This window comes from Panthera tigris, chromosome E3, assembly GCF_018350195.1.
Source record: "Panthera tigris isolate Pti1 chromosome E3, P.tigris_Pti1_mat1.1, whole genome shotgun sequence".
NCBI classification, from domain to species: Eukaryota; Metazoa; Chordata; class Mammalia; order Carnivora; family Felidae; genus Panthera; species Panthera tigris.
The window spans coordinates 26,654,734-26,678,646 of NC_056675.1; the positions used below are offsets into that span (position 1 = coordinate 26,654,734).

The 23,913-nt window shown below is 48.6% G+C and overlaps 1 protein-coding gene across 2 annotated transcripts; it reads left to right on the forward strand.

Moving 5' to 3' along the window:
* The first annotated feature begins 1,139 nt into the window (after nucleotides 1-1,139).
* CLEC19A (C-type lectin domain containing 19A) lies at nucleotides 1,140-23,372 on the forward strand. 2 transcript variants are annotated; one of them, XM_042971495.1, is made up of 5 exons: nucleotides 1,140-1,330; nucleotides 10,812-10,977; nucleotides 18,207-18,300; nucleotides 21,780-21,909; nucleotides 23,194-23,372. In XM_042971495.1, exons 2-5 carry the CDS (start codon nucleotides 10,814-10,816, stop codon nucleotides 23,271-23,273), a joined length of 468 nt encoding a protein of 155 aa, XP_042827429.1. In that variant the 5' UTR covers nucleotides 1,140-1,330; nucleotides 10,812-10,813; the 3' UTR covers nucleotides 23,274-23,372. The 2 variants fall into 2 exon arrangements, with proteins under 2 accessions (XP_042827429.1, XP_042827428.1); XM_042971494.1 differs by lacking the exon at nucleotides 1,140-1,330 and adding an exon at nucleotides 1,570-1,817.
* The last annotated feature ends 541 nt before the right edge of the window (nucleotides 23,373-23,913 follow it).

The window sequence follows — 23,913 nt, forward strand, 5'->3', positions numbered from 1 at the left end:
TGAAGTCATATATTTGTCTTTCTCTGACTAATTTCGCTTAACATAATACCTCTAGTTCCATCCATGTTGTTGCAAATGGCAAGATTTCATTCTTTTTGATTGCTGAGTAATACTCCGTTATATATATACCACATCTTCTTTATCCATTCATCCATCAAGGGACTTTTGGGCTCTTTCCATACTTTGGCTATTGTGGATAGTGCTGCTATAAACACGGGGGTGCATGTGTCCCTTCAAAACATCACACCTGTATCCCGTGGATAAATGCCTAGTAGTGCCATTGCTGGGTCGTAGGGCAGTTCTATTTTTAGTTTTTTGAGGAACCTCCATACTGTTTTCCAGAGTGGCTGCACCAGCTTGCATTCCCACCAACAATGCAAAAGAGATCCTCTTTCTCCGCATCCTCGCCAACATCTGTTGTTGCCTGAGTTGTTACTGTTAGACATTCTGACAGGTGTGAGGTGGTATCTCATTGTGGTTTTGATTTGTAATTTCCCTGATGATGAGCGATGTTGAGCATTTTTTCATGTGTCTGTTAGCCATCTGGATGTCTTCTTTGGAGAAGTGTCTAGTCATGTCTTTTGCCCATTTCTTCACTGGAGTATTTATTTTCTGGTGTTGAGTTTGATACGCTTTTTATAGATATTGGATACTAACCCTTTATCTGATATTTCATTTGTAAATATCGTCTCCCATTCTGTCCGTTGCCTTTTAGTTTTGCTGATTGTTTCCTTCGCTGTGCAGAAGCTTTTTATTTTGATGAGGTCCCAGTAGTTCATTTCTGCTTTTGTAAAAAAAACACTTAAGTCCGGGCAAACCACACACTAGAACTATGCATGAATGATAACTTTTGCTTCTCTTTGTTGAGCACTTATTCTGTGTCAAGAACCTTCTACAGGCACCTCCTTTAACCCCTAAGAAACCCTGAAAGGTGGAGGGATGGGGAGGAGGTTAACTCACTTAGGTCTTCCTAGGCAAGCAGCTAGTTCTTTTTTTTTTTTTTTTTTTTTAATGTTTATTTAGTTTTGAGAGAATGACTGCACGCAAGCAGGGGAGAGGTAAAGAGAGTGAGACAGAGGATCCAAAGTGGGTTCTCCACTGACAGCAACGAGCCTGAGCCCGGTGAAGGGCTCGAACTCCTGAGGCATGAGATCATGACCTGAGCGGAAGTCGGTTGCCCAGCCACCCAGGCCCCTCAAGCAGCTAGTTCTAATGCCTGCAGGGCCGGGGTGGAGGGACAGCTGAGCCGAAGCAAGCCTCCCGCCCGCTGTGGACTTCCGACTTCCGACTTCCTTCCGCACTGGGCTCCAACTTGCATTTTTATCTTCTGGTATGTATGTATTTCCTCTACGGGATCCAAGATACTTTCTTTCCTGTGACAGGCCCAGATACAAACTCTGTTATTATCCCATCTTGCAGAGGAGAAAACTGAGTCTCACAGAAGTGAGCACATGCCCAAGGCCACGCAGTGGCTCAGAAGCAGGGCTGCGGGTTTCTCTTAGTTCCCCGGAGGGGGCTGACCCCGGCAGCCTTCAAGCTGTCACTGGGAGCTGTCTCCAGCAGTGCCAGTGCCGGGAGGAGGGAGGAGAGAAGGGAGGGGAGGAGGAGGAGACTGGGGTCTACCCAGTGAGTCCGGAGCTCCCAGCAATTCTCGCCTGCGCCCAGAAGAGCTCCCAGAAAGGCTTCTCTCCTCCACTCAGGCCTGGAGGTGGCTTCCTCGGGGCTCAGGATGCAAAGGTGGGGGTTGTGGGCCGCGGCCTCACTGACCCTCCTTTCTGCACAGGCTTTTCCACAGACGGACATCAATATCAGCCCAGGTGAGCATAGGGGCCAGGGCCGGAGCAGGCGGAGAGAAGGACACCTCACAGATGCTTGAGGTTGTATCCGTGAGGCCTGGCTGCCTGGGCTGCAGGCCTGCCTGACCCACGGTGTGGCGGGAGCTGAGCTGCCCCCCTCTCCCCCACAGCCCTTCCATCTCCCCTCCCCGGGCCCCAGGGGCATTGCGCTAGGGTCACACCCCAAAAGTCCTGATTTTAAATCCCAGTTTTGCACCTTAAAAACTGTGTGACCTTGCCCAAGTTTCTCAACCTCTCTGAGCTCAGCTTCCTTTGGACAATGGGGGTGAGAGAAGCACCCTCTGGGGCTGCTCTGCAAGGGAAGTCGGATAAAGTGGGGGAGTACTTCATGCTTGGTACCTGGCACCGTAGGAAGATCTGGAAAGGCTGTTTCTGTTAGGGATTTGGCACCTGGGCTCCCCACCCCTACCCTGGCTGTGGCAGCTGCCCCCAGGGAGCTTTCGGACCTGCTGCTGCACCACCACCGTTGGGCAGGCTGAGGGGACCCAGTTGTCCCTCTCGTGACCTCCCTGGAGGTCACTGCTCTGTGGCCCACTTCTGAGGGTTTTCTGTGTCCCTGGGAATTGGGACCTACCGGCCTCTGACGTGTGGCGTCCCAGTCTCCAGCTTGAAAGTCTCAGGGCTTCAAATGAGCTCAGTTTCTCCTCTTGGCAATGCGGAGGCTGGGGGCTCGTTCTGAGGGACCCGTCCGGGTGGGAAGATTCCTGAATCCTGCAGCCTGCTCAGGGCTGAGGATCTTGCCTGTCACCTCTGCCACGAAGGTTATTTCCAAATGTTGTTTAAAATATATGAAAATAATAATAATTATTATTATTAATGGGGTGCCTGGGTGGCTCAGTCTGTTAAGTGTCCGACTTCGGCTCAGGTCATGATCTTGCTTTTTGTGAGTTTGAGCCCCGTGTCAGGCTCTATGCTGACAGCTTGGAGCCTGCTTTGGATTCTCTGTCTCCCTCTGCCCCTCCCCCGCTTGCACTCTGTTTCTCTCTCAATAAATAAATTAATTAATTAATTAAATAGTACCTATAACCAATTAAGATTTACACAGCCCTTACTATATGCCGGGCATTGTTTTAAGCACTTTTTTTTTGTGTATAGATTTATTTAACCTTCACAATAACTTTATGGCAGAGATACTGTTTTGATCCCCATTGAAGTACGACTAATGAACTACTTGTAAGACTCCCATAAGAGCACATTATTGGGCTGTTACAGTGTTGGGACCAACTTAAACAGTGGGGTGATAGGGTTACCAGAGAAAATGCCTGGTGCCCGTGTAAATTTGTATTTCAGGTAAACAGTCATCTTTCAGCATAAACATGTCTCAAATATTACGTGGGACAGGGGCCTGGAATGCTCAATCGGTTGAGTGACTCTTGATCTTGGCTCAAATCATGATCTCACAGTCTGTGAGTTTGAACCCTGCTTCAGGCTCTCTGCTGTCAGCGCAGAGCCCGCTTCGGATCCTCTGTGCAATTCTCTCTCTACCCCTCCCCTGATCGTGCTCTCTCTCTCTCTCAAAAATAAATAAAAACATTTTTTAAAAAAATTACGTGGGACATAGGCTTAAAATTAGTTGTTTATCTGAAATTCAGATTTACCTGGGCCTCCTTCTTAATCTGGCCACCCTGATGGTGGGAGATGAGTTCATTCGGGCAAGTGTCAGGGGCTCCAGTTCTGTCATAAAATCTCTGAGCATCTGTCTCAGTCAGCTCTGGCTGCCATCACAAAGTACGATGGACTGGGTGGCTTCGACAACAGGAATCTGTTTCTCGAAGTTCCGAGGCTGGGAGGTCAAGGTGCTGCCTGATTCAGTTCCCTGGTGAGGGCCCTCTTCCCGGTTTGCAGATGACCACCCTCTTGTTATGTCTTCCCATGGCAGAGAGAGAAAGAGCATGTGCACACTCTGGTCCCTCTTCCTCTTCTTTTTTATTTTTATTTATTTATTTGTATTAATTTGTTTAATGTTTATTTTTGAGACAGAGACAGAGTGCAAGCGGGGGAGGGGCAGAGAGAGAGGGAGACACAGAATCAGAAGCAGGCTCCAAGCTCCAAGCTGTCAGCACAGAGCCCGATGCGGGGTTCGAACTCACAAGCGAGAAGATCATGACCTGAGCTGAAGTCGGATGCTCAACCGACTGAGCCTCCCACGCACCCCTCTCTTCCTTTTCTTATAAGGACACTAGTCCCATCATGGGGGTCCCACCCTCCTGACTTCATTGAACCCTCATTACCCCCCCAAAGACCCCACTTAACCATTATATTGGGGGGTAAGGCTCCAACATATGAATGGGGGGAACAGGGGGACACAAACATTCAATGCATAATGATGTCTTTCATCCTTGCTCTTATGGCTTAGTTTCCGCATCCATGCAATGGGCGAGCAGGAGAGAAGATGGACAAAATATCCTTGAAGTCTGCCTTGTATATTCCAGTCTTTCCTTTGTATCCAGTGTGTGGAAAGGGCCCGAGGCTGAGTTTGCAAGTGGAAACAACTGGGGAGTCTCCTCTCTCTCTCTCTCTCTCTCTCTCTTACTGCTTATGCTCCTGGCATCTCTGGACGTCAAGTTTCCTCCTCTAGAAAGTGGGGATAATTAGCGGTGCCTACCAAACAATTGGGAGATCTTCAGTGAGGTCATGACGTGAAGTGCTTAACACACAGTAAGTGCTTAAAAACTGAGTTCTTACCGCTAGTTCTTCTGTTACTGCAGTTGTTGATGAGATGATAGAAATGGCCAGAGACGGTTTTCTGCTGTGACAAAAACCTCCATTGGAGAAAGGAACTTCCAGGCATCTCTCCCCCAGCTCACCCCCAGCTCAGCTGAGAGGGGCACTGAGATCACTTCAAACCCCGGCAACCTTGGAAAGCTCAGAACTGAAGTTGGCAGGAAGGGCTGGGGAATCCATGGAGCCCAACCCTTCGATATTACAGGTGTGGAAGTCGAGGCCTACAGAGGCCAGTGACCCTGCCACGGTCATCATCCGTCCAAGTGGTAGTTCTCCTCCTCTCCACGTTCCCAGCCCAGCAGAAAGTCTAGTTGGGGCCTGGGCAGACAGATCTTCTAGAGGAAAGTGACTTCAAGTCAGAAGAGAACGCGTGTGTGCAGGTGTGTGTGTATGAGTGTGCATGTTGATGTGTGACTAGGGAGGGCTCATCTTAGGGTGTCAGGGGGCCCCTGCAGACCATGAAGCTGAGGGCACAATCAAAGCCCTCCTTATTGAGAATGGGCCTAGTTTATCCTCCCCTGGATACTCCCAACTTTTCCTTGCAGAAAAGAGCATTGGTCATATTATTACTGATCCCAGCGCTCCTAACCTTCCATGCACGTGAAGATATATGCACACAGTGCATCGGAGCCACACCTCTAGATTTGCTTGAGATCACTTTAGACACTTCTGGAAGGCTTGGGAGGCTTTAGCCAGACTACAGCCTTTCCGTAAAACCTTTTCTCCGAACCTGGCTTTGATCACATTGTTTAAGTGGATTAATGAGTGTAAAGTGCTTAGAAGGGAGCCTGGCACCTAGTAAAAGCTACATAAATATTTGCCATTATGATTCTTCAACCGTTACCAACAAGTTTCATTTCCTGGCTCCTGAGGCCAAGTACTCTTCACTGCAAAGGACATTCCAGCAAAGCGTTTGAAGTCTGAAGCTCACTGGCTGCTTCCGCAGGCCCCCGGGGGTGGGCAAGGGGGAATCTGTCTTCTCTTTCCTCCAGGAAGCTGGCACTGTACTCCCAGCTCCAGGCAGGTTTCGGGGCCCAAGCTGTCTCTGTAGTAGTAATATCTAATGCTTACTCGGATGCCAACCATGAGCCAGGCCATGGCTTCCCTGTGAAGTCGGCATTATCGTCATGTCCATTTTTAGATGAGAAAACAGAGGCACAAAGCACTGAGTGTCCAGCTGGGGCCGTTGGACTCCAGAGTCCACGCTGGAGCATGGAGGTCTGAGCAACTGGACGTCCCTACTTCCTTGAAGACATCTCAGAGCCTGGATCATAGAGTCAGATCCCAGATGCCGCATGTACGCTCTGGCCCATTCCCCACCCCTCCTCCACGGTCACGGAGCCCTCTGCATATTTCTGAAGTGCATCTCATTGCCATGTGTGTGTTCCTCTCTCCATACTGAGCGACTTGAGGTCACAGACCTCAAAGCCCAGTAGGCACCCAGGAAACATTGAATTATTTGCTTAATTAACTTTTGGTCTTAGCTCAGGCTGCTGTAACCTATGGTGAAAACACCATACACTGGGAGGCTGAAATAATAGGAGTTTATTTCTCTCAGTTTGGGAGCCTGGGAAGTTCAAAATCAAGATCTTGAGCAATTTGGTTCCTGGCGAGTACTCTTTTCCAGATGCTGTCTCCCCCCACAGTGGAGAGAGGGGGGTGAGGGTCGGGGGCTCTGTTCTCTCTCTTCCTATAAGGGCACTTATCATAGGTCCCCCCCCCATGAACTTATCTAACCCTAATCACCTCCCAAGTGTCCCATGTCCAAAGACATTGAGGAGTTAGGGCTTCAGCATATGAACTGTTAAATTTGGTGTTTGATATATTTGTCTTACAAATGAGAAAACCAAGACCAGAAAAAAAAAAAAAAGAGGTTTCCTGGAGGCACTTAGTGTTTAGGGATGTCTGAGTCCATCCTGATACCACCACCATTTGCTAGCTGTAGGGGCAAGTGACTTCAGCTCTCTGAGCCTCAGTTTGCTCAGCTGTAAAACGGGCATGATACCGATACCCCTCTTAGCCTGATCTGAGCAGTTATACACTCACCACCCGATGAATGGCTGCTGTTATTAACAATATAAGACATTTCCCAGTGCTCTTTCCTCTCTATCTTGTGGCCACGAGAGTGGCCCAGAGAAGGGAGAGCAAAACTCGGGCATGAGAAGCCCAGGACCACCAGTGCGGATCCAGGACTCACTAGTGAGGAGGACGGTCTGACAGCGGGCTGTGTGAACCAGGGAGGCAGCGGGAAGTGAGGCAGCCCTCCCAGAGGCCACCTTCCCGGTCTCCCGGGACATCTGGGGCCCAGGAGTGGGGGTGGGGCTGGGGGTTGGGACGTGGCCCCCAGAGCCTCCCTCACCGCCCCTCCTGGCTGGCTCCCAAGGCGGATCTGGGCGGGAGGCAGCGTGGTAGTGCACTGTGGGCGGCTGGATTGGTGCCAGGGGAGCGAGCAGCCAGATTGAGTGGGAAGGTGACAATTTCTTCTTTTAAAAAGAGAGAGAGAGAGAGAAAAAATGAGGCCTGAACTCCACTGGTGTGTTCTTTTTTCTTCACAAGCTCAGAGCTCCCAAGGACTTTGACTCCCACCCCAGCTGGGAGACCTTGGTGGCCTTTAGTGCTGCTAATTGAAGGAAAAGACCACTGCAGGCTCCCGGTTTCCAGAGCAACGAGCCCTTTTGTGCATCCCCTCCCCTCCCTTCCCCTCCACCCTCCCTCTGTCACCTCTGGCCTCATCTCTTACCTTCTCACCCTCTCCCATTCCCAGCTTGGCTGAACCATTTGCATTTCTCCAAATGTTCCATATGCTCTCATACCCCCAGGCCTTTGCACCTGCTGTGTCCTCACCGGAAACATGTTCCCAGACTCTTATCTTTGAGGTCTCAGTTGAGACATCATCCCCTCCCAGAAGCTTCCCAGATCTCCAAATCCTAGGTGCCACTTTTAGGTGCTCCTGTGGCAACACCCTGAAATTTCCCCATCTGGGAAGGGGGCTCTGGTGTCCTGTCCTAATCACCCATGAGCTCCTTGAGGAGACAGTTGGAGCGGCCACCAGTTCAACTAGGGAGACAAAGCGAATAAACAAATAACCAGCCTCCAAAAATAATTTGGGGGTGCTCCCTCAAGTTTTTGCCAGCATGACCCACATCCACAAATGACATAATAATTTATTTCTGTGCTTATTTTTCTTAAAAAGTTTTTTAACGTTTTACTTATTTTTGAGAGACAGAGACTGAGTGCAAGCAGGGGAGGGGCAGAGAGAGAGGGAGACACAGAATCGGAAGCAGGCTCCAGGCTCTGAGCTGTCAGCCCAGAGCCAGACGCGGGGAGACCACGAACCATGAGACCATGACCTGAGCCAAAGTTGGACGCTTAACTGAGCCACCCAGACACCCCCATTCTTATTTTTCTTTATGTCAATCTTGTAAAACCCAAGCGATCAGAAGCCCCCTCTGTGTAGCTGGCCACAGTATCTCCAGCTTACTGCCTGAGCCCAAGTGGGTGCTCAAATAGAATTTGTTGAATGAAAAAGGAAATGAATGAATGTCCAGACCGTCAAGACTGAGTCAAAAGGAAATGGGCTTAAATCTGACAGGAATCTCTAAATTAGGTCTGGAGCCATACAGCCTGGCTTTAACAACCACCTCCGCCTCTCAGCTGCTGTGTGATATTGGGCATGTTACTCAACCTCTCTGTCCTTGGTTCCTTCCTCTGTAAAATGAGAGTGATTGTGGTATCTACCTTGTAGGATGTGTGAAGACTAACTGAGCTGATATGTACAAAGAGCCTGACACCATGCCTGGTTCAAGTGACAGCCCATTGGGGTTGGTCCTGTTTGTTACAGTGCCATCATTACCTGACTCATCAAGCTGTAAACCTATAGAAATCCCTTCATGAGAGAGACACGGATTAGCGAAGGCTACTTTGGGGTTCAGGCTGATAAAAGGCCTCTAAGATCCTTCTAGTCTCAGTTTCTAGAAATCCCAGAGGGAAGGGGGGTGTGGGATACCAGGCAGGGTGGAGTTCATTATCCCATGTGCAAACACGTGGCTTTTTGCCTCCCAGATCCTTCCAATTAAATGCCTTTGCCTGCCCAGGTGGAAAAGGGAATAATTGAGCAGTGACCTGTCACAGCCCCATTTTCTGGTATGTTTCACCCCAGGCATCCATAACCACCATTTGTTCAGTAGACAAAATCAAAGGAACCAGGAGGGTGAAGGAGGGAGCTTGTTTTCCACAGGGAGACCTGCTTTGGAAATATCCACCAGGCTTTAGGACCCAGGAGAAGCCTTTGGACCTTGGGGAGAGGGGAGTAGGAACCCTGGCCGCCTCCTTTCCCCTTCCAGCCCTTTCATTTAATTATTAAAGTCTCTCTGCATCTTCAAAGGTAGTGCCACAAAGTTCCTACAAAGAGCTCAGCAACATCCACGGTTTCAAGAGGTGGAACAAAGCAGGACTGACGGTGTGGCTGTCTGGGGCAGGGGAGGGGGGCAGGAAGGGCAGTTCTGGTCAAATGAGAAAGCCCAGTGGCTCTGGTCAGTGATGGGAGACATGGAACCTGTCTGCTTAGCGTAGCTCTCTGGATTAAGACATCTGACTCTTTCCCCCAGATAAATGCGCATGCACATGTACACACTCTTGATTTTGCACTTCATTTCAGGGGACACAATGGATCCCTGAAACCCCATCAACCCCGGCTATGAAACCCTGAGCTAATCATTAATAATCATACTATTACAGAGCAATCCATGGACGCCAAGCATTTGGTGAACTTCTGTGAAGTAAGGTGCTGAAAGACAGTGAACCATTCTCAGCCCCGTTAATGTCCCATGATGAGGCATCACGTGGACTTTCAGATCAAAGACTCTGGTGTCAGGAGGTTCGGTTCAAATCCCTACCTGCCACTTGCGAGCAGGATGACCTTGGGCAAGTCACTTAACCTGTCCAAGCCTCAGTTTCCCTGTAGGTGTGTGACACATTACAAATGCTTCATAAATGTTGTCCACTACTTTATTATTCAAGAGCTCAGCCAGCTGTTACAGTGGCTTGAAAGGCAAAGATCCCACACCCTTGGGGGTCCACAAAAGGGGCCCCAGAGATCAACCAGTTTGACAGCTGAATGTGCCGTTGTCACCTGGCATGTTAGGCACAGAGCTGGCAGCTGGGACCCGGACCTCCAGAGTCCCAGTCCAACAGATGTTAGCCCTGCCCCCCACCGTGGGTGAGCTACCTAACATAGCTCAAGGCAGGTTCTCAGTGCGCCTTCTTCCTCCCAACCAGTCATCTTGAGTTGTGGTTTCCAAAAAAAAAGATATCTCCTAAGAGGCCTTCAAGGGGGTCGAAGCTTGGAGGAACTTTATTGTCTCAAAAGTGGATTTCCACCTGTGCTTTTTCAGAATTAAGGATGCTTCCTGAACCCCAGTAGTTCGATGGGCTACAGATATAAATAGTCTTGGCTATAGTTTGTCAGTAAACACGTGGAGAAATGTCTGCCCTCACCACAGAGCCCAGAGTTGCACATTGAAACAAGGCACCTTTTTTTTGCTTATAAAATTTGCAAAGATTGCCATTAAAGTGACAACACCCGGCACTGGCGAGGGCACTGTGAGATGGGCACTCTCAGACATTACTGTGGGAGGATAAATTGCTTTCAGGAGGCAATTTAGCAAGTTGTATCAAAGCCTTAAAAATCTCTCCTTGGAAAATCTTCAGAAATGTTGAAAAAAGCTTGATGTATGAGGCTGTTCATCTCAGCATTATGTCTATTTATTTTTAAAAAAAGGGAACCAGTCTAATTATCCACAAATAGGGGAATGATTAAATAAACTCTAGGGGGACCACTCCGTGGAGTATTCAAGAGCTATTTAAAACAATGTTTATGAAAATTTATAATAACAGGAGGGGAATGTATTCTAATTTTTGGAACTCTGAATATTGACAGGTATGTATAGTACAATATAATAATTGAATTTTTACAAATCGCTGCATTCAAGCATGATACGAAGAAAAACACACCAAAGCAGTAACATTTTTCAAGTGTTCTATAATGAGCATATATTACTTTTGTCATTTGGTAAATTTTAGGCACGCATGTATTTTTTGGACCTCAAGCATAGAATGTTACTAATCACAATGGGACATGTTTTACTTTCACTCTTGAAAAGGTGTCATAAGCTGTAGGAACAATGTTTCCACGCTACCAGCCCTCCCGCCAGTCTCTTTCTCTGCCCACAGCCATGCCCGAGCTGCCCCCGGCTTCTCTGTGCCCACTATTCTGGATGGAGTTCAAAGGCCACTGCTACCGATTTTTCCCTCTCAATAAGACTTGGGCCGAGGCTGACTTCTACTGTTCTGAGTTCTCCATTGGCAGGAAGTCTGCGAAACTGGCCTCCATCCACAGGTGAGTGGACATCCGTCCCCCATAGCCCAACCAAGCACCCCCTTTGGAACAGAGAGTGAAAACTGGCATTTCTCACTGGTGTTTCTCTTTGGTAATTCAAGCTAACTTTGATCTAGCCCAATTTCTCATTGAAACTGATCCGGCCTGGGTGGCTCGGTCGGTTAGGCGTCCAACTTCGGCTCAGGTCATGATCTCGTAGTTCATGGGTTCAAGCCCTGCGTTGGGCTCAGTGCTGACGGCTCAGAGCCTGGGGCCTGCCTCAGATTCTGTCTCCCTCTCTCTCTGCCCCTCCCCCACTCCTGCTTTGTCTCTCTCTCTCTCCCTCTCTCTCAAAATTAAATAAACATTAAAAAAAGAAGAAGAAAGAAACAAACCAATCCAGCCCAATTTCTCATTGAAACAGTTGAAGGCGAAGCGTGTAGCATGGGAAGCTAAGAGCTGCTACAGGATCCACCTTCACATGTGCTGATTTTGTGCTGTGCCCCGCATGACAACACGGGGCTTGACCCTGCGATACAATGTGCATAATATATATACCAAGAATATAATACGAGGAACAATAACTGACGTCTATTTGCTGAGTGTTTGTATACAGCATCATTTTGAAGCTCTCTCAAACCATATTGGGTAGGTATCTTCCTTTTCACAGACACCGAACCCGATCCTCCAAGAAGGTAACTTGCTCAAAGTTACATAGCTTTAAAGTGGTGGAGCTGGGATTTGAACCTGAATAGTCGAATTACCACCCACCAAGGCCACCTTCAGCATTCCTCTGTGTCTCCTAAGCCCCAGCCACATTGACCGTCTCAAAGTTTTACGGTCTGGTGCAACCGTTTTACTCCTCCAGACCTTTGCACATTCTGTTCCCTCTGCTGGGAATTCCCATCCCCTTCTCCTCCATCTCTTCACTGAAGTCACCCTAACTCCGTGGCACCGTAATTGCACTCATTGCCCACCTTTCCTGGAGCCCATTTTTCATCACCTTTTATTTATTTGTTTGTTATATTTATTTATTTATTTATTTTGAGAAGGAACAAGCACGAGCTGGGGAGGGGCAGAGAGGGAAAGGGAGAATCTCAAGCATGCTCTGACATTGGGCTCGATCTCACGAACCGTGAGATCGTGACCTGAGCCAAAATCAAGAGTGAGACGCTTAACCAACTGAGCCACCCGACGAGCCATCACCTCTAACTGACTTGCTTTCACACCCGACGGCCTTGCCGATGTATGGCTTCTTTTCAAGGATCTCAGAGACTTGAAGTCAGAAAGACAGTTGGTTCTTTATGCTTTAGAGTCACTGACTTTTGTTAAGAACAGAGAAGGGGTCCTGTTTCTTAGTTTTTGTTTTTAATGTATATTTTTGACAGAAAGAGATAGAGAGCGTGAGTGGCGGAGGGGCAGAGAGAGGGAGACAGAGAAGCAGGCTCTGCACTATAAGCCCGACATGGGGCTCGAACTCATGAACCATGAGATCATGACCTGAGCCGAAGTCGGACACTCAACAGACTGAGCCACCCAGGCGCCCCCATCTTAGTTTTTAAATGAATCCTCCATGTATTCAGCCAACAGATACATAGAGCTCCCACTGTATTCTCAGTGATGCTGAAGAAGAGGAGAGGCAGTCATGGTCTATTAGGAGAATGGGAACCACTTCAGACATGCAGAACAGAATTTAGTACGCACGAGTGATGGAATCTAAGATCGTAAAGAGGCAGTAATGAGGCAGTCTAGAGATTCACAACAGCAGGAAGCCAATTCCACCCCTAATGGGAAGGCAAACCAGTCTCATAGAGCTGGAGCCACCAAGGCGAGGCAGCCCCCGCCAGCGACTCCCGAGGCAGGGAGAGAAATACCGGGCTTCTCTCGGCTTCTCTCTGCCCCCTTCCTCTTCTGGCCCTTCCCGCTGCTTGCGGGGAAGCTGACAAGAAAACGTGGGAAAGGCAGTCTTCAGGGCAAATCCGCTGTGATACAGGCAGAGCACAGAACCGGCCCGCACACCGGTGGATCAAAGAAGTTGTCAAAACTTTCAAGGCTGTAGAGGAAAATGAGATACTCGGAATAAAGAGTACATTTTAAAATGATTCCAAGTGAAAATTTCTCTTTAGCCAGCCCACAGGCAGGACAGTGCAGCCACTCATGGTGCTTATAACCTCAACCTTAGCTAGGCATCAGCAAAGATTCTGGGCAAATGTGGGGAGTTTCCAGGCAATTCTTGACCCAATTCTGGTCCTTTGCTGCCTCAACCTACCTTCTTCCTGTCTTCTCAACTCCGAATGCCCCCTCCTTTTCCTTCTTGTACTACTAACATTCTCTCCCTTTCCTCTCTTTTACAGGTAGTTTTCCATTTTGGTATTAATACTTTTTTTTTTTAAGTTTATTTACTTATTTTGAGAGAGAGAGAGAGAGAGAGAGCAAGTGGGTAAGGGGCAGAGAGAGGGAGAGAGGGAATCCCAAACTCTGTCAGTGCAGAGCCCAACGCGGGGCTCAAACTCATGAACCATGAGATCATGACCTGAGCAGAGATCATGAGTCAGAGACTTAACCGACTGAGCCCCCCCAGGCATCCCGGTCTATGATACTTTTATGAAAACATTTTGGAAAGTTGGATCTGATCAACTCCTTAACCTGTTTTATGTGAAGTTCAGTTCACAGAAAGCTAGACGCTATTATAAAATCCCTAATTACATCTTGTCTTTGAGACACAATCCAATTCTATATTTCTGGTGTTTTCTTCATGCTTTTTTTTTTTTCTTTCATAATTAAACACACAATCAGCTTATGTCTGTCTGTGGAGCATCTGATTGAAATTTAAGATCCTCATACTTTCTGCTTACCTAATCATTTCCGCCTTTGTTTCAAGAGGCTGTTGAGGTGAATTAAGTTCAACTGCTCTATGCTCCTTATTACTTGCAGTAGCACCTTGGGCTTCTCTATGTTCCAGTTATTTTGACCAGTTATGGGGAAAATGCAATGAAATATGGAAATTTTTTCCCAAGCAGGTGCTGTTGAACAAAGATGACAAAGTGCTAAAATGGCTAGGCGGCCACTCTACCCGATGACTGCTCAACGTGTATGCTCAGCAGTCAATGTAGGAGACCCCAAATTGTGCGTGAGAGAGGCGTGTGGGGATGCCAGTGCTTACGCAGCGGGGCGGGACCAAGCTCAAGGACCCACTAGGGTGAAGAACACCCTGTCCCCAGAAAGTGGATTCCCTCACACGGCGGAACACATACTCTTGGAACATCAATGTTGAAGAGAGCCCTGCTGATGTCAAGTAGAAGTAAGGTTTGGTGTTGTTTATGTGGTCCTTGTGGCTCATTTGAGGACACCAGACCTTAAGAAATAGAGAAATAAACCAACGAGCCTGCCTCTGGGAAGTCAGAAATGTGTGCTCTAAGTGGTCCGGAGTGGATAGGGGGTATTCAGGGAAGGTTTCCTGGAAGGACCATCTTGGATCAGGATATTCAAGGATGAGGAAGCCTAAAGAATGGAAACAGCAGATGTTCCAAAGGAAGAAGCAAGGACACTAGACTCAGACAGTCCTGGACTAGTCCCAGCTCTGCCACTTCCTCCCTACACCAAGGAGACCAAGCATCCGACCAAGGAGACCAAGCATCTGAAGTTCTTACAAAGTTAGCTCATCACTGAGTGCTCAAGAGAGGGAGCCATTAATAGTTTCGTTCATTATAATTCTAGGCATCTCAAGGGGGCCAGTTCTTACTTAGGGTTCCCATGTCAGATCGTCTTTCTGAGGGCCAGCAAGCCCTGCCCCACTCACCCTTTTTCCCTTCCATTTCCTCCAATGGTATCTCGGTTCTTAGTCCATTCAGGCTGCTGTTACAAAAACACGACAGACGGGGTGGCTTACAAACAACAGAAATGTATTTCTCCCAGTTTGGTGGTGAGAAGTCCAAGCTAGGGTGCCAGCTTGGTCAGGTTCATAGTGGGAGAGCCTGCTCCCTGGTCCACGATGGCCATCTTCGAGCTGCATCCTCACCGGGGAAGGGGTGAGAGCTCTCTGGCATCTTTTCAGGGCACTAATCCCATTCATGAGAGCTCCACCCCCATGACCTAATCACCTCCCAGAGTCCCCCACCCTCTAATACCATCACACTGGTATTAACATAGGAATTTGGGTTCATATATTCCCAACATATGAATATGGGGTTTCAACAAATGAATTTGGGGGAGACCCAAAGATTGAGTTCCCAACTGTATCTGCAACTCCCTGAATGTGATTGCCTGCAGCACGGTATTGAGAAAGATTCTGAGTGCTTCTGGAACGGATTGGCAATGTCTTCCACAAACACAGAATGAAGCAGAATAAACATGGGTGTTCTGATTTGCTACCAGGGCCTCAGGACAAAGGGAATTTAATAGGGGGCATTTTAGACAAGGTGGCAGCCCGTGGAGAGTGGCCATCCAGTGAAGCTGATGACAGCAGATACACTTTGTTGCAGCATAAAGGGCACCTCACCAGAGTCCCGTTTTAAAGTGAGTTATTTGCTAGTTATTCGGTCTGAGGCTGCTAAGTATGACTTGATAAAGATTTCTTGAACATACTGAAGTCTACCTTAATGCCACGTGGAAGCCGAAAATGGGACCCCTGGTCTGGTGGGATCTGCCCCTCTGGGTCTGTGAGCTCCTTGAGCCGAGTCTATTGTGTGTCCATTGCCCTCACCTCCCTTACCTGCCCTCTGGCCTCTGCCGATGGCGTTCTCCAGGCTCTCTGGTAGCAGGGCGCTGGGTGAGCTGTTCCCTTCCCCAGGCTCTTCAGTGCAGCAGCTTCAAACATCAGGTCCACCCTCAACTATAACCCAAGAAGGAAAGGCCGCGATAGACCCTGCAGCCTTTTCCACACACCTGTCTCCATTTATCAGGGAGGGCAGTATTTTCCAGACGCCACTTACGGAAGTCTGCTTACATCCAGTTGGCCCACCTGGGGTTGATGGCCAGTGGTGGCTGAAGAGGAGGCCAGAAAGTGAAACCTAGCTTTCCTAACTTCTTTTTGGGTGGTGTTTTTATTTGACAGAGAGAGAGAGAGAGAGAAAGCATGTGGGCATGCTCAAGCAGGGCAGAGGGGCAGAGGATGGGGGGAGAGAGGGAGAGAGAGAGAGAGAGAGAGAGAGAGAGAGAGAGAGAATATCTCTAGCAGGCTCCCTGCTCAGCACAGAGCCTGACTTGGGGCTCAATCCCACGAACCTAGGATCATGACCTGAGCCGAAATCAAGAGTCAGATGCTCAACTGACCAAGCCACCCAGGTGCCCTTCCTCTCCTAACTCCTTATGTAGGCAACAGGCAAAGAGACCAGAGATGGCTGTGGAGTAAGCAACCAGGGGTGTCCATCCCAGTGTCCCATTGATATGACAATGCAAAAAGAAGGCAATGCGGTGACTTCACATATGCAAAGCATGCAACACAGTACCTGTCAGGAAGTCAGCACTCAGGAAACATTTTAATGATCCAAGGAAAATCTCTATGTGTCTATCTCTCTATCCATCCATCCATCTCTATTTCTTTGTCGCTCTGGGCAGCAGACTGCTTTCAGTGTCCTCCACCGATGCCTTTTGTTAGGTGAAGTATTTTCTGAGTTCTTTGAAATAGGAGGTGAGGGTCCCCCAAGAAGACACCAATGCCTTCTGCTATGGTTTGAATATTTGTGTCCTACCCCCCAAATTCATAGGTTGAAATCCTAATGCCCAACGTGACCATATTCGGAGGTTGGACATTTGGAGGTGATTAGGTCATGAGGTGAAGCCCTCATGAATGAGATTAGCACCCTTTTTCTTTTAATGTTTCTTTACTTATTTTGAGGGCAAGAGAAAGAGAGAGAGAGAGAGAGAGAGAGTCTCAAGCAGGCTCAGCATGGAGCCTGACACGGGGCTCAATCCCATGACTCTGGGATCATGACCTGAGCCGAAATCAGGAGCCAGATGCTTAACCGACTGAGGCACCCAGGCGCCCTGGAATTAGTGCCCCTATACAAGACGCCCCACATTGCTGTCTTGCCCCTTCCTCCTCCGTGTGAGGACACAGTGAGAAGTCTGTGACCCAGAAGGCCCTCACCTGACCATGCTGGCCTCCTGAACTTGGACTTCTAACCTCTAGAACTGTGAAAAATAGATATCTGTTGTTTGAAAGCCATCCAGTCTATGATATTTTGTTACTGCAGCCTGAAAAGGCTGACACTTTCTAAGCGGGGGTGGCCTGTTAACCAAAGGGCTTTGGTGTTGCTGAGTGGGCTATGCAAGTTCAAGCCCAGAGCCGAATTTTCCAGGGAGGCAAAAGATTTTGGAGGCAGTATGTGAACAAAAACCTGGTAGGATATGTAAGGACTGGCAGCATAGGAGGGCTTCTGAGAGAAAACGAAAGTGTCTAGTGGAGATTTCCATCAAGTTATTTGATGTGCAGAGCGCATGAGAAACCCCTTTCTCTGTCTCTTCATGATATTGTCAATACAATCCACCTCATTTGCTGGTGTGTTTGAGACAGATGTAAATTTTTAGGATGAATAGTGGGGCTGAGATCTGCTTTGAACTGGCATGGATCTGATCCGGAGGTGGCCATGAAAAGACAGTCACATATGGGTGGTATAATTAAAGAAAGAAAAAGAGGGACGCCTGGGTGGCTCAGTCGGTTAAGCACCCGACTTTGGCCCAGGCCATGATCTCACAGTTTGTGGGTTCGAGCCCCATGTCTGGCTCTGTGCTGACAGCTCAGAGCCTGGAACCTGCTTCAAATCCTGTGCCTCCCTCTCTCTCTGCCCCTCACTCACTTGTGCTCTGTCTCTCTCTATCTCTCAAAAATAAATAAGTGTTAAAAAAAAAATTAAAAAATAAATAAATAAAAGAAAAAAAGAAAAAGAAGGAGGGGCGCCTGGGTGGCTCAGTCAGTTAAGTGGCCGACTCTTGATTTCGGCCCAAGTCATGATCTCATGGTTCATGGGTTTGAGCCCTGCATGGGGCTCTGCGCTCACAGTGTGGAGCCTGATTCAGAGTCTCTGTCTCCCCTCCCCTCTCTCTGCCCCTCCCCCACTAGAGTGAGCTCTCTCTCTCTCTCTCAAAAATAAATAAATGTTAAAAAAAAGAAAACGAAGGAAAAGACAGGATTGCATCATACCCTCGATTTACTTTGAACCAGGGAGATTAACAAGGATTGCTTTCAGTTTTTGACTCTGTCCTAAGAACAGAGACAACGAGTAACACTACTGCGTTTCTTACGTTTGCAGCTGGGAAGAGAATGTCTTTGTGTATGACCTTGTGAACAGCTGTGTGCCTGGGATCCCAGCTGACATCTGGACGGGGCTTCACGATCACAGACAGGTAAGGAAGCAGGGGCCATCAGGCCCTCTTGGCAGCTGCAGCCAGGATGCCATTTTGACTTAGCCGACCTTTCACCTGGGGCCCATACGGCAGGTCACTGCGGCGTGCCCAGCACGTGGAGAAAAACCAGACACCGGGATGCCCCAGGTAGAAGATAGTGTTGTGAAAGAGTATGTGACGGGGACATAGTAGGATCAGGGAAGGCCTTTCTTTGGGTGAGTTCCCAAAACAGTGGACACAAAAATGTGACTAGATGTGTAAAATATTTCTGAGGGAGAAAGATCTGTGAGGGAAAAAAGAGGAGGGGACATAAGTGTGATGATAGCACAGTTCTGAGAAAGACTTGGCTAGGCCAGTGGGGAGTCCTCAGGCAAAGGATGGCCACTAGAGGAACCCCGCCTGGGGCAGGAATGGGCCGGCACCAGCACCCCTGAGTACCTGCTGAGTCACTGACTGGGCACAGCCTGGAGGAAACCTGGTCTGGCTGTGAACGCAGCGGTGAATCCGAAGGGGCAGGGGAGCTGAGGCTGTGGGTCAGCCGTGCTCCCTGTAGCTGGTCCTCCTGAGGGAGTTCCAAGCAGTGCCCTTCCATGGTTGCCACAGCCTCCCTAAGTTAAAGACATTTAAGCTAGTATCTAATGGATAAATAGGAGTCAGCCAGAGGAAGCGCATTCCAGGTAGAGGGAATAGCATGAGCAAAGGTCCTGAGGCGTGAGAGATCATGACCTATTCGAGGACCTGAAAGACAAGTGGGTCTGGGATGCAAAATGGGGCAGGGGTCAATGGAATAATGGTGAAGAGCAAGGCCAGATCTCATACCTGGCGACATCGCAGCAGAGTCCCCCTGGGAATTCTGTCCCCAGACTCTCCCTGGGTGAGCTGAATACTGTCTCTGTTTTGCATGTATGCTACCAGCCCTGCCCCCAGAGTACTGCGGGGAATAGGGCTCCAGTTCCAGCCCCCGTCCTGCCTCTTACTGGCTGGTAGGTGACTTTGGCCAATTTTTTTTTTGTTGACCTCTCTGAGCTTCAGTTTCCTCAGCTATAAAATGGGGGTAATGATAACAGTGCCTTGTTATGAAAAGTCAATGAGCTTAGCCTGGCACTTGGGACACTCTAAGAGCTCACTAGGGCTGGTAGAAGTCACTGTCAAATAGCAGAAGCAACAGTAGTAGCCAGACTCAACAGAGATGGATATATATTTTTTTAAATCAATAGAATTCATCTTGCAAGAACCTACATAGAAGTTGTAATTGAAAAAAAAAAAAAAACCCACAAGGGGCACCTGGGTGGCCCAATCAGTTAAGTGTCCTACTTCGGCTCAGGCTGTGATCTCATGGTTCATGAGTTCAAGCCCCTCATCGGGCTCACTGCCATCAGCACAGAGGCTTCTTGGATCCTCTGTCCCCCTCTCTCTCTGGACTTCCCTGGCTCATGCTCTCTCTCTCAAAAATAAATAGACATTAAAAAAAAAGAACCGCAAAATTTCTATTCATAATAGTGACTTTCAAATGGGATTATAGGAACACCTGGGTGGTTCAGTCAATTAAACATCCCACTTGGGCTCAGGTCATGATCTCACGGTTCATGAGTTCGAGCCCCACATCAGGCTTGCTGCTGTCAGCGCAGAGGCTGCTTGGGCTCCTCTCTCTCCCTCTCTCTCTCTGCCCCTCCCCCACTCACTCTCTCTCATAAATAAATAAATAAATGAATGAATGAATAAAGAAAGAAAGAAAGAAAGAATTTTTTTAAATGGGATTATAGGGGCGCCTGGCTGGCTCAGTCAGAAGAGCCTGTGACTCTTGATCTCAAGGTCATGAGTGTGAGTCCCACGTTGGGTATAGAAATTACTTAAATAAACTTAGAGAAAAAAAGGATTGTGAATACACTTAGGGTTTAAGGAACTTGTATTACAATAATTAAGTGTAGTAATAACAAACAATACAGTAAAAGATCTTGTTTTTTAAAATCTTCCTTGCAGGACACTAGCTAAGTCCTTTGTGCCCTTTACTTCATCACTGCTCACAACAGGTTTCTGAGGGAGAGACTAGCTCCATTGTAAAGGTGTGGAAACTGAGGCTGGGGAGGTTAAGTAACCTGTCCAGATGGCAGTGAGGAGGTGGGTAGCATCTAGCTCTAGCCTCTCTCTCAGAAGCAGCATGCTGTTTCCATTATCTGATGCCACCTCCGTAATCATCAGTCTTTCGGGGGAGACTTTTCTAAGGACTTGAATAAATGCAGAAATGGCTCGTGTTCCAGAACATGGCAAGGATATAGTTCTTTCCACAGTTAATTTGCACATTTATTTTAACACCAATCAAATTCCCAACAGGAGTTTTCTTGTAATTGGACAGAGAAGTCTCACATCAGGCAAGAAAAATACACAGTACAGGGACAAAAGGAAAGAAATGAAGGGTGACTCCAGTCGGCTGGTAAATTGAATTAAAAAAAAAAAAAAGTGTAGTAGTTAAATCTTGGGCACGGAGTCTCACAGACCTGGGTTTGAATGCCAGCACCAATGCTTTATTAGCTATGTGAATTTGGCTAGGCCAATCTGAGTCTGAGTTTTCTCATCTGTGCAATAGACATGATGATGCCTGCTTGGACGACGGGGGGCAGAAAATAAGTAGAGCACCTGATGGCAACTAATGAGCCTTCCATAAACAGCAGCTAGCAGTGATGGTATAATAGCAGTATCTCACATCAAACTGAGGCCTTTTTAAGAATATTTTAGTATTTATTTTTGAGAGAGAGAGAGAATGTGAGACACAGACTCCGAAGCAGGCTCCAGGCTCTGAGCTATCAGCGCAGAGCCCCACGTGGGGCTCAAACCCATCAACCAGGAGATCATGACCTGAGCCGAAGTCGGAGGCTTAACTGACCGAGCTACCCAGGCGCCCCTATATATTTATTTTGAGAGAGAGAGAGAGAGAGAGAGAGACTGGGCGAGATGGAGAGAGAGAGAGAGAGAGAGAGACAGAGAGAGAGAATCCCAAACAGGCTCCATACTGTCAGCACAGAGCCCAACTCAGAGCTCAAACTCAGGAACCTTGAGATCATAACCTGAGCCGAAGTGGGAAGCTCAGTTGAGTGAGCCCCCCAGGTGCCCCAGGACTTTTTAAAAAGTTTGTTTGTTTGTTTGTTTGTTTGTTTGTTTGTTAAGGTTTTTTTTGAGAGAGAGAGCTCACGAGCGTGCAGGCTCATGCACGTGCCCACGAGTGGGGGCGGGGCAGAGAGAGAGAGGGAGAGAGAGAATCCCGAGAAGGCAGGGCTCGATCCCACAAGCTGTGAGATCATGACCTGAGCCCAAATCAGGAGTCCAAGGGTTAACGGACTGAGCCCCTAGGCGCCCCCAAAGTGAGGACTTCTGCACTGTTCCATATGGAGGCGTTAGAATGTCAGCCCTGAGCTGGGGCTGGCTCTGATGCCAGATCTTTCTCTCACGGACTGGCTTCCTCCACTCTGGATGGGATTGCCCAGGAAGGGCAGTTTGAATGGACCGACGGCTCCTCCTATGACTACAGCTACTGGGACGGAAGCCAGCCGGACGACGGCGTCCACAAGGACCCAGAAGAGGACTGCGTGCAGATATGGTACCGGCCCACCAGCGGTGAGTGCCCGCGAGATCAGGGCTTTTGCAGGGGTGCTGGGGAGGAGCCGGGGATGGCAGAGAGACTGCCTACCCCCCCCCCCCTTTTCCTGGGCGTTAGGGGGCTGGTGGGGGCGGAGTGGGCGGGGTTGGGGGGCCGGGCCCTTCTCCGCCGTGGATACAGTTTAAACAGTAGGTAGCGGGGCATTGTTGACCTGCAGACCGTGCTTGGATTAAAAAGATATTAGAGGCAGAAGCATGGGGCACATTGGGGGGGCGGGGTCGCAAAGACCGTAGTCAAAAGATGGTGCTTCTGTGTCAGCTCCCCAGTGCGCTGGAGTGCCAGCCCCGACCCCAGGCTCGTGCTCCTCACTATCAGAGCAGAGGTATGCCTGGAGAAGCACCGAGGTGGAAGTAGTGAAAAGGATATACACCTGGGTCCAAGCCCTTGCCTTGCTGCTTTCTAGCTCTGTGTCCTTGCAGGGAATCACTTATTCACTCTGAGATTCCGCTTCCTCTTCTGTAAAATGGATTTAGTAACCGTTCTACCCATAGGGCAGACGTGAGGATTATAGGAGGCACAGCTGATCCAGCTGTTCTCGGAACCCCAGCTCCACCCCTTATTAATCGCGTGGTCCAAAGTGAATGCCTTAACCTCCTGGCTCGGAGTCTGCATCTGCAAAATGGGCTAATGATACTTAACGCACAAGGTTGCTGTGAAGAGGAAAGAAGCTAATGTACATAATGTGGCCACAACGATTTGCATGTGGTATTAGCAATCACCGCCATCAGCATGAGCAACATCATCACTCCTCAACCCGATCTGGAGAAGTGAAAATGATTCATATTCTCATTTTGCAGATGAAGAAATGGAAGCTCAGAGATGTTAAACAATTTGTTCTTGGTCACACAGCAAGTAGTGAAATGGGTTTCAAACCTGGATCTACCAAAGTCCAGATTCAAGCACCCAACTCCTGCTCCTTCTGCGCCCCTTTTTCTTTTCCTGATTTGAATAGGGAGGTAGGGAACAAGGACTTGCTATCCTGGGAGCCAGTCTGGAGCCTGGGAGTCAGAGCTGGGCCAAGCCCCTGCGTAAAGGGTGTCCTGCCCCTCCACAGCAGCAAGTCAGGACCAGCCTTGGAGAGAGAAGGGCCGGACAGCAGCCTCATCAAGCACCAGCCAGAAAGGGGTGCCAGTGCAGGCATGAGGCCACGGGAGAGGGCTTTTACTCCAGTGGGGCGGTAAGGTTACTTTTACTGTGGTAGGTGGACCCTCACCCGGATTCTGTGCTTCTTCTCACTGCAGCTCTGAGGTCATGGAATGATAACACATGCAGCCGCAAGTTCCCCTTTGTCTGCAAGATCGCGTCTCTGACCATTCACTGAGCCGGTCTTGCCCCGTCAAAAGTGAGCCCAACTCCAGCACATCATGTAGGTATATCTAGTGTAAATCTGACACTCAATAAATATAAGCCACAGAAGAGATAAAGCTCCTGGGCAGAGATTTTTGTTTTTAATTTTTTAATGTGTATTTTTATTTATTTTGAGAGGGAAGAGGAGAGGCAGAGAGAGAGAGAGAGGGGGAGAGAGAGAGAGAGAGAGAGAGAGAGAGAGAGAGAGAGAATCCCAAGCAGACTCTACGTTGTCAGCACGGAGTCCAACATGGGACTCAATCTCACGAACCATGAGATCATGACCTGAGCCTAAATCAAGAGTCAGATGCTTAACCGACAGAGCCACCCAGGTGCCGCCCCAGGCAGAGGTTTTAAACAAGCAAGTCTTAATGATACAGAGTGGTGACTTGGTCACACTGAAACTGGCTTAATTAAGAAACAAGGGTGGTGGATATAGGTAAGCAACACAAATCCAAGGTTGTTTGAGATTCAGAGTTGAATTTCACGGGCCTGGCTCAGTCACACGCCTATTCCACTTTAGCAAATTCTGGTTGTTTAGATGCCCATCTCTGGGGCAGAGAGTGGTGGGAATTAATATCATCTGAACCATGTGGGCCCAAAGAGGAGAGTCG

Bases quoted from the DNA above. Each gene is read 5' to 3' on its own strand.
- CLEC19A (XM_042971494.1), top strand. From the start codon at position 1,730: ATGCAAAGGTGGGGGTTGTGGGCCGCGGCCTCACTGACCCTCCTTTCT. The intron at 18,301-21,779 runs GTAAGGAAGCAG...GGGATTGCCCAG, and splicing joins GGCTTCACGATCACAGACAG to GAAGGGCAGTTTGAATGGAC. The intron at 21,910-23,193 runs GTGAGTGCCCGC...TTCTCACTGCAG, and splicing joins ATGGTACCGGCCCACCAGCG to CTCTGAGGTCATGGAATGAT.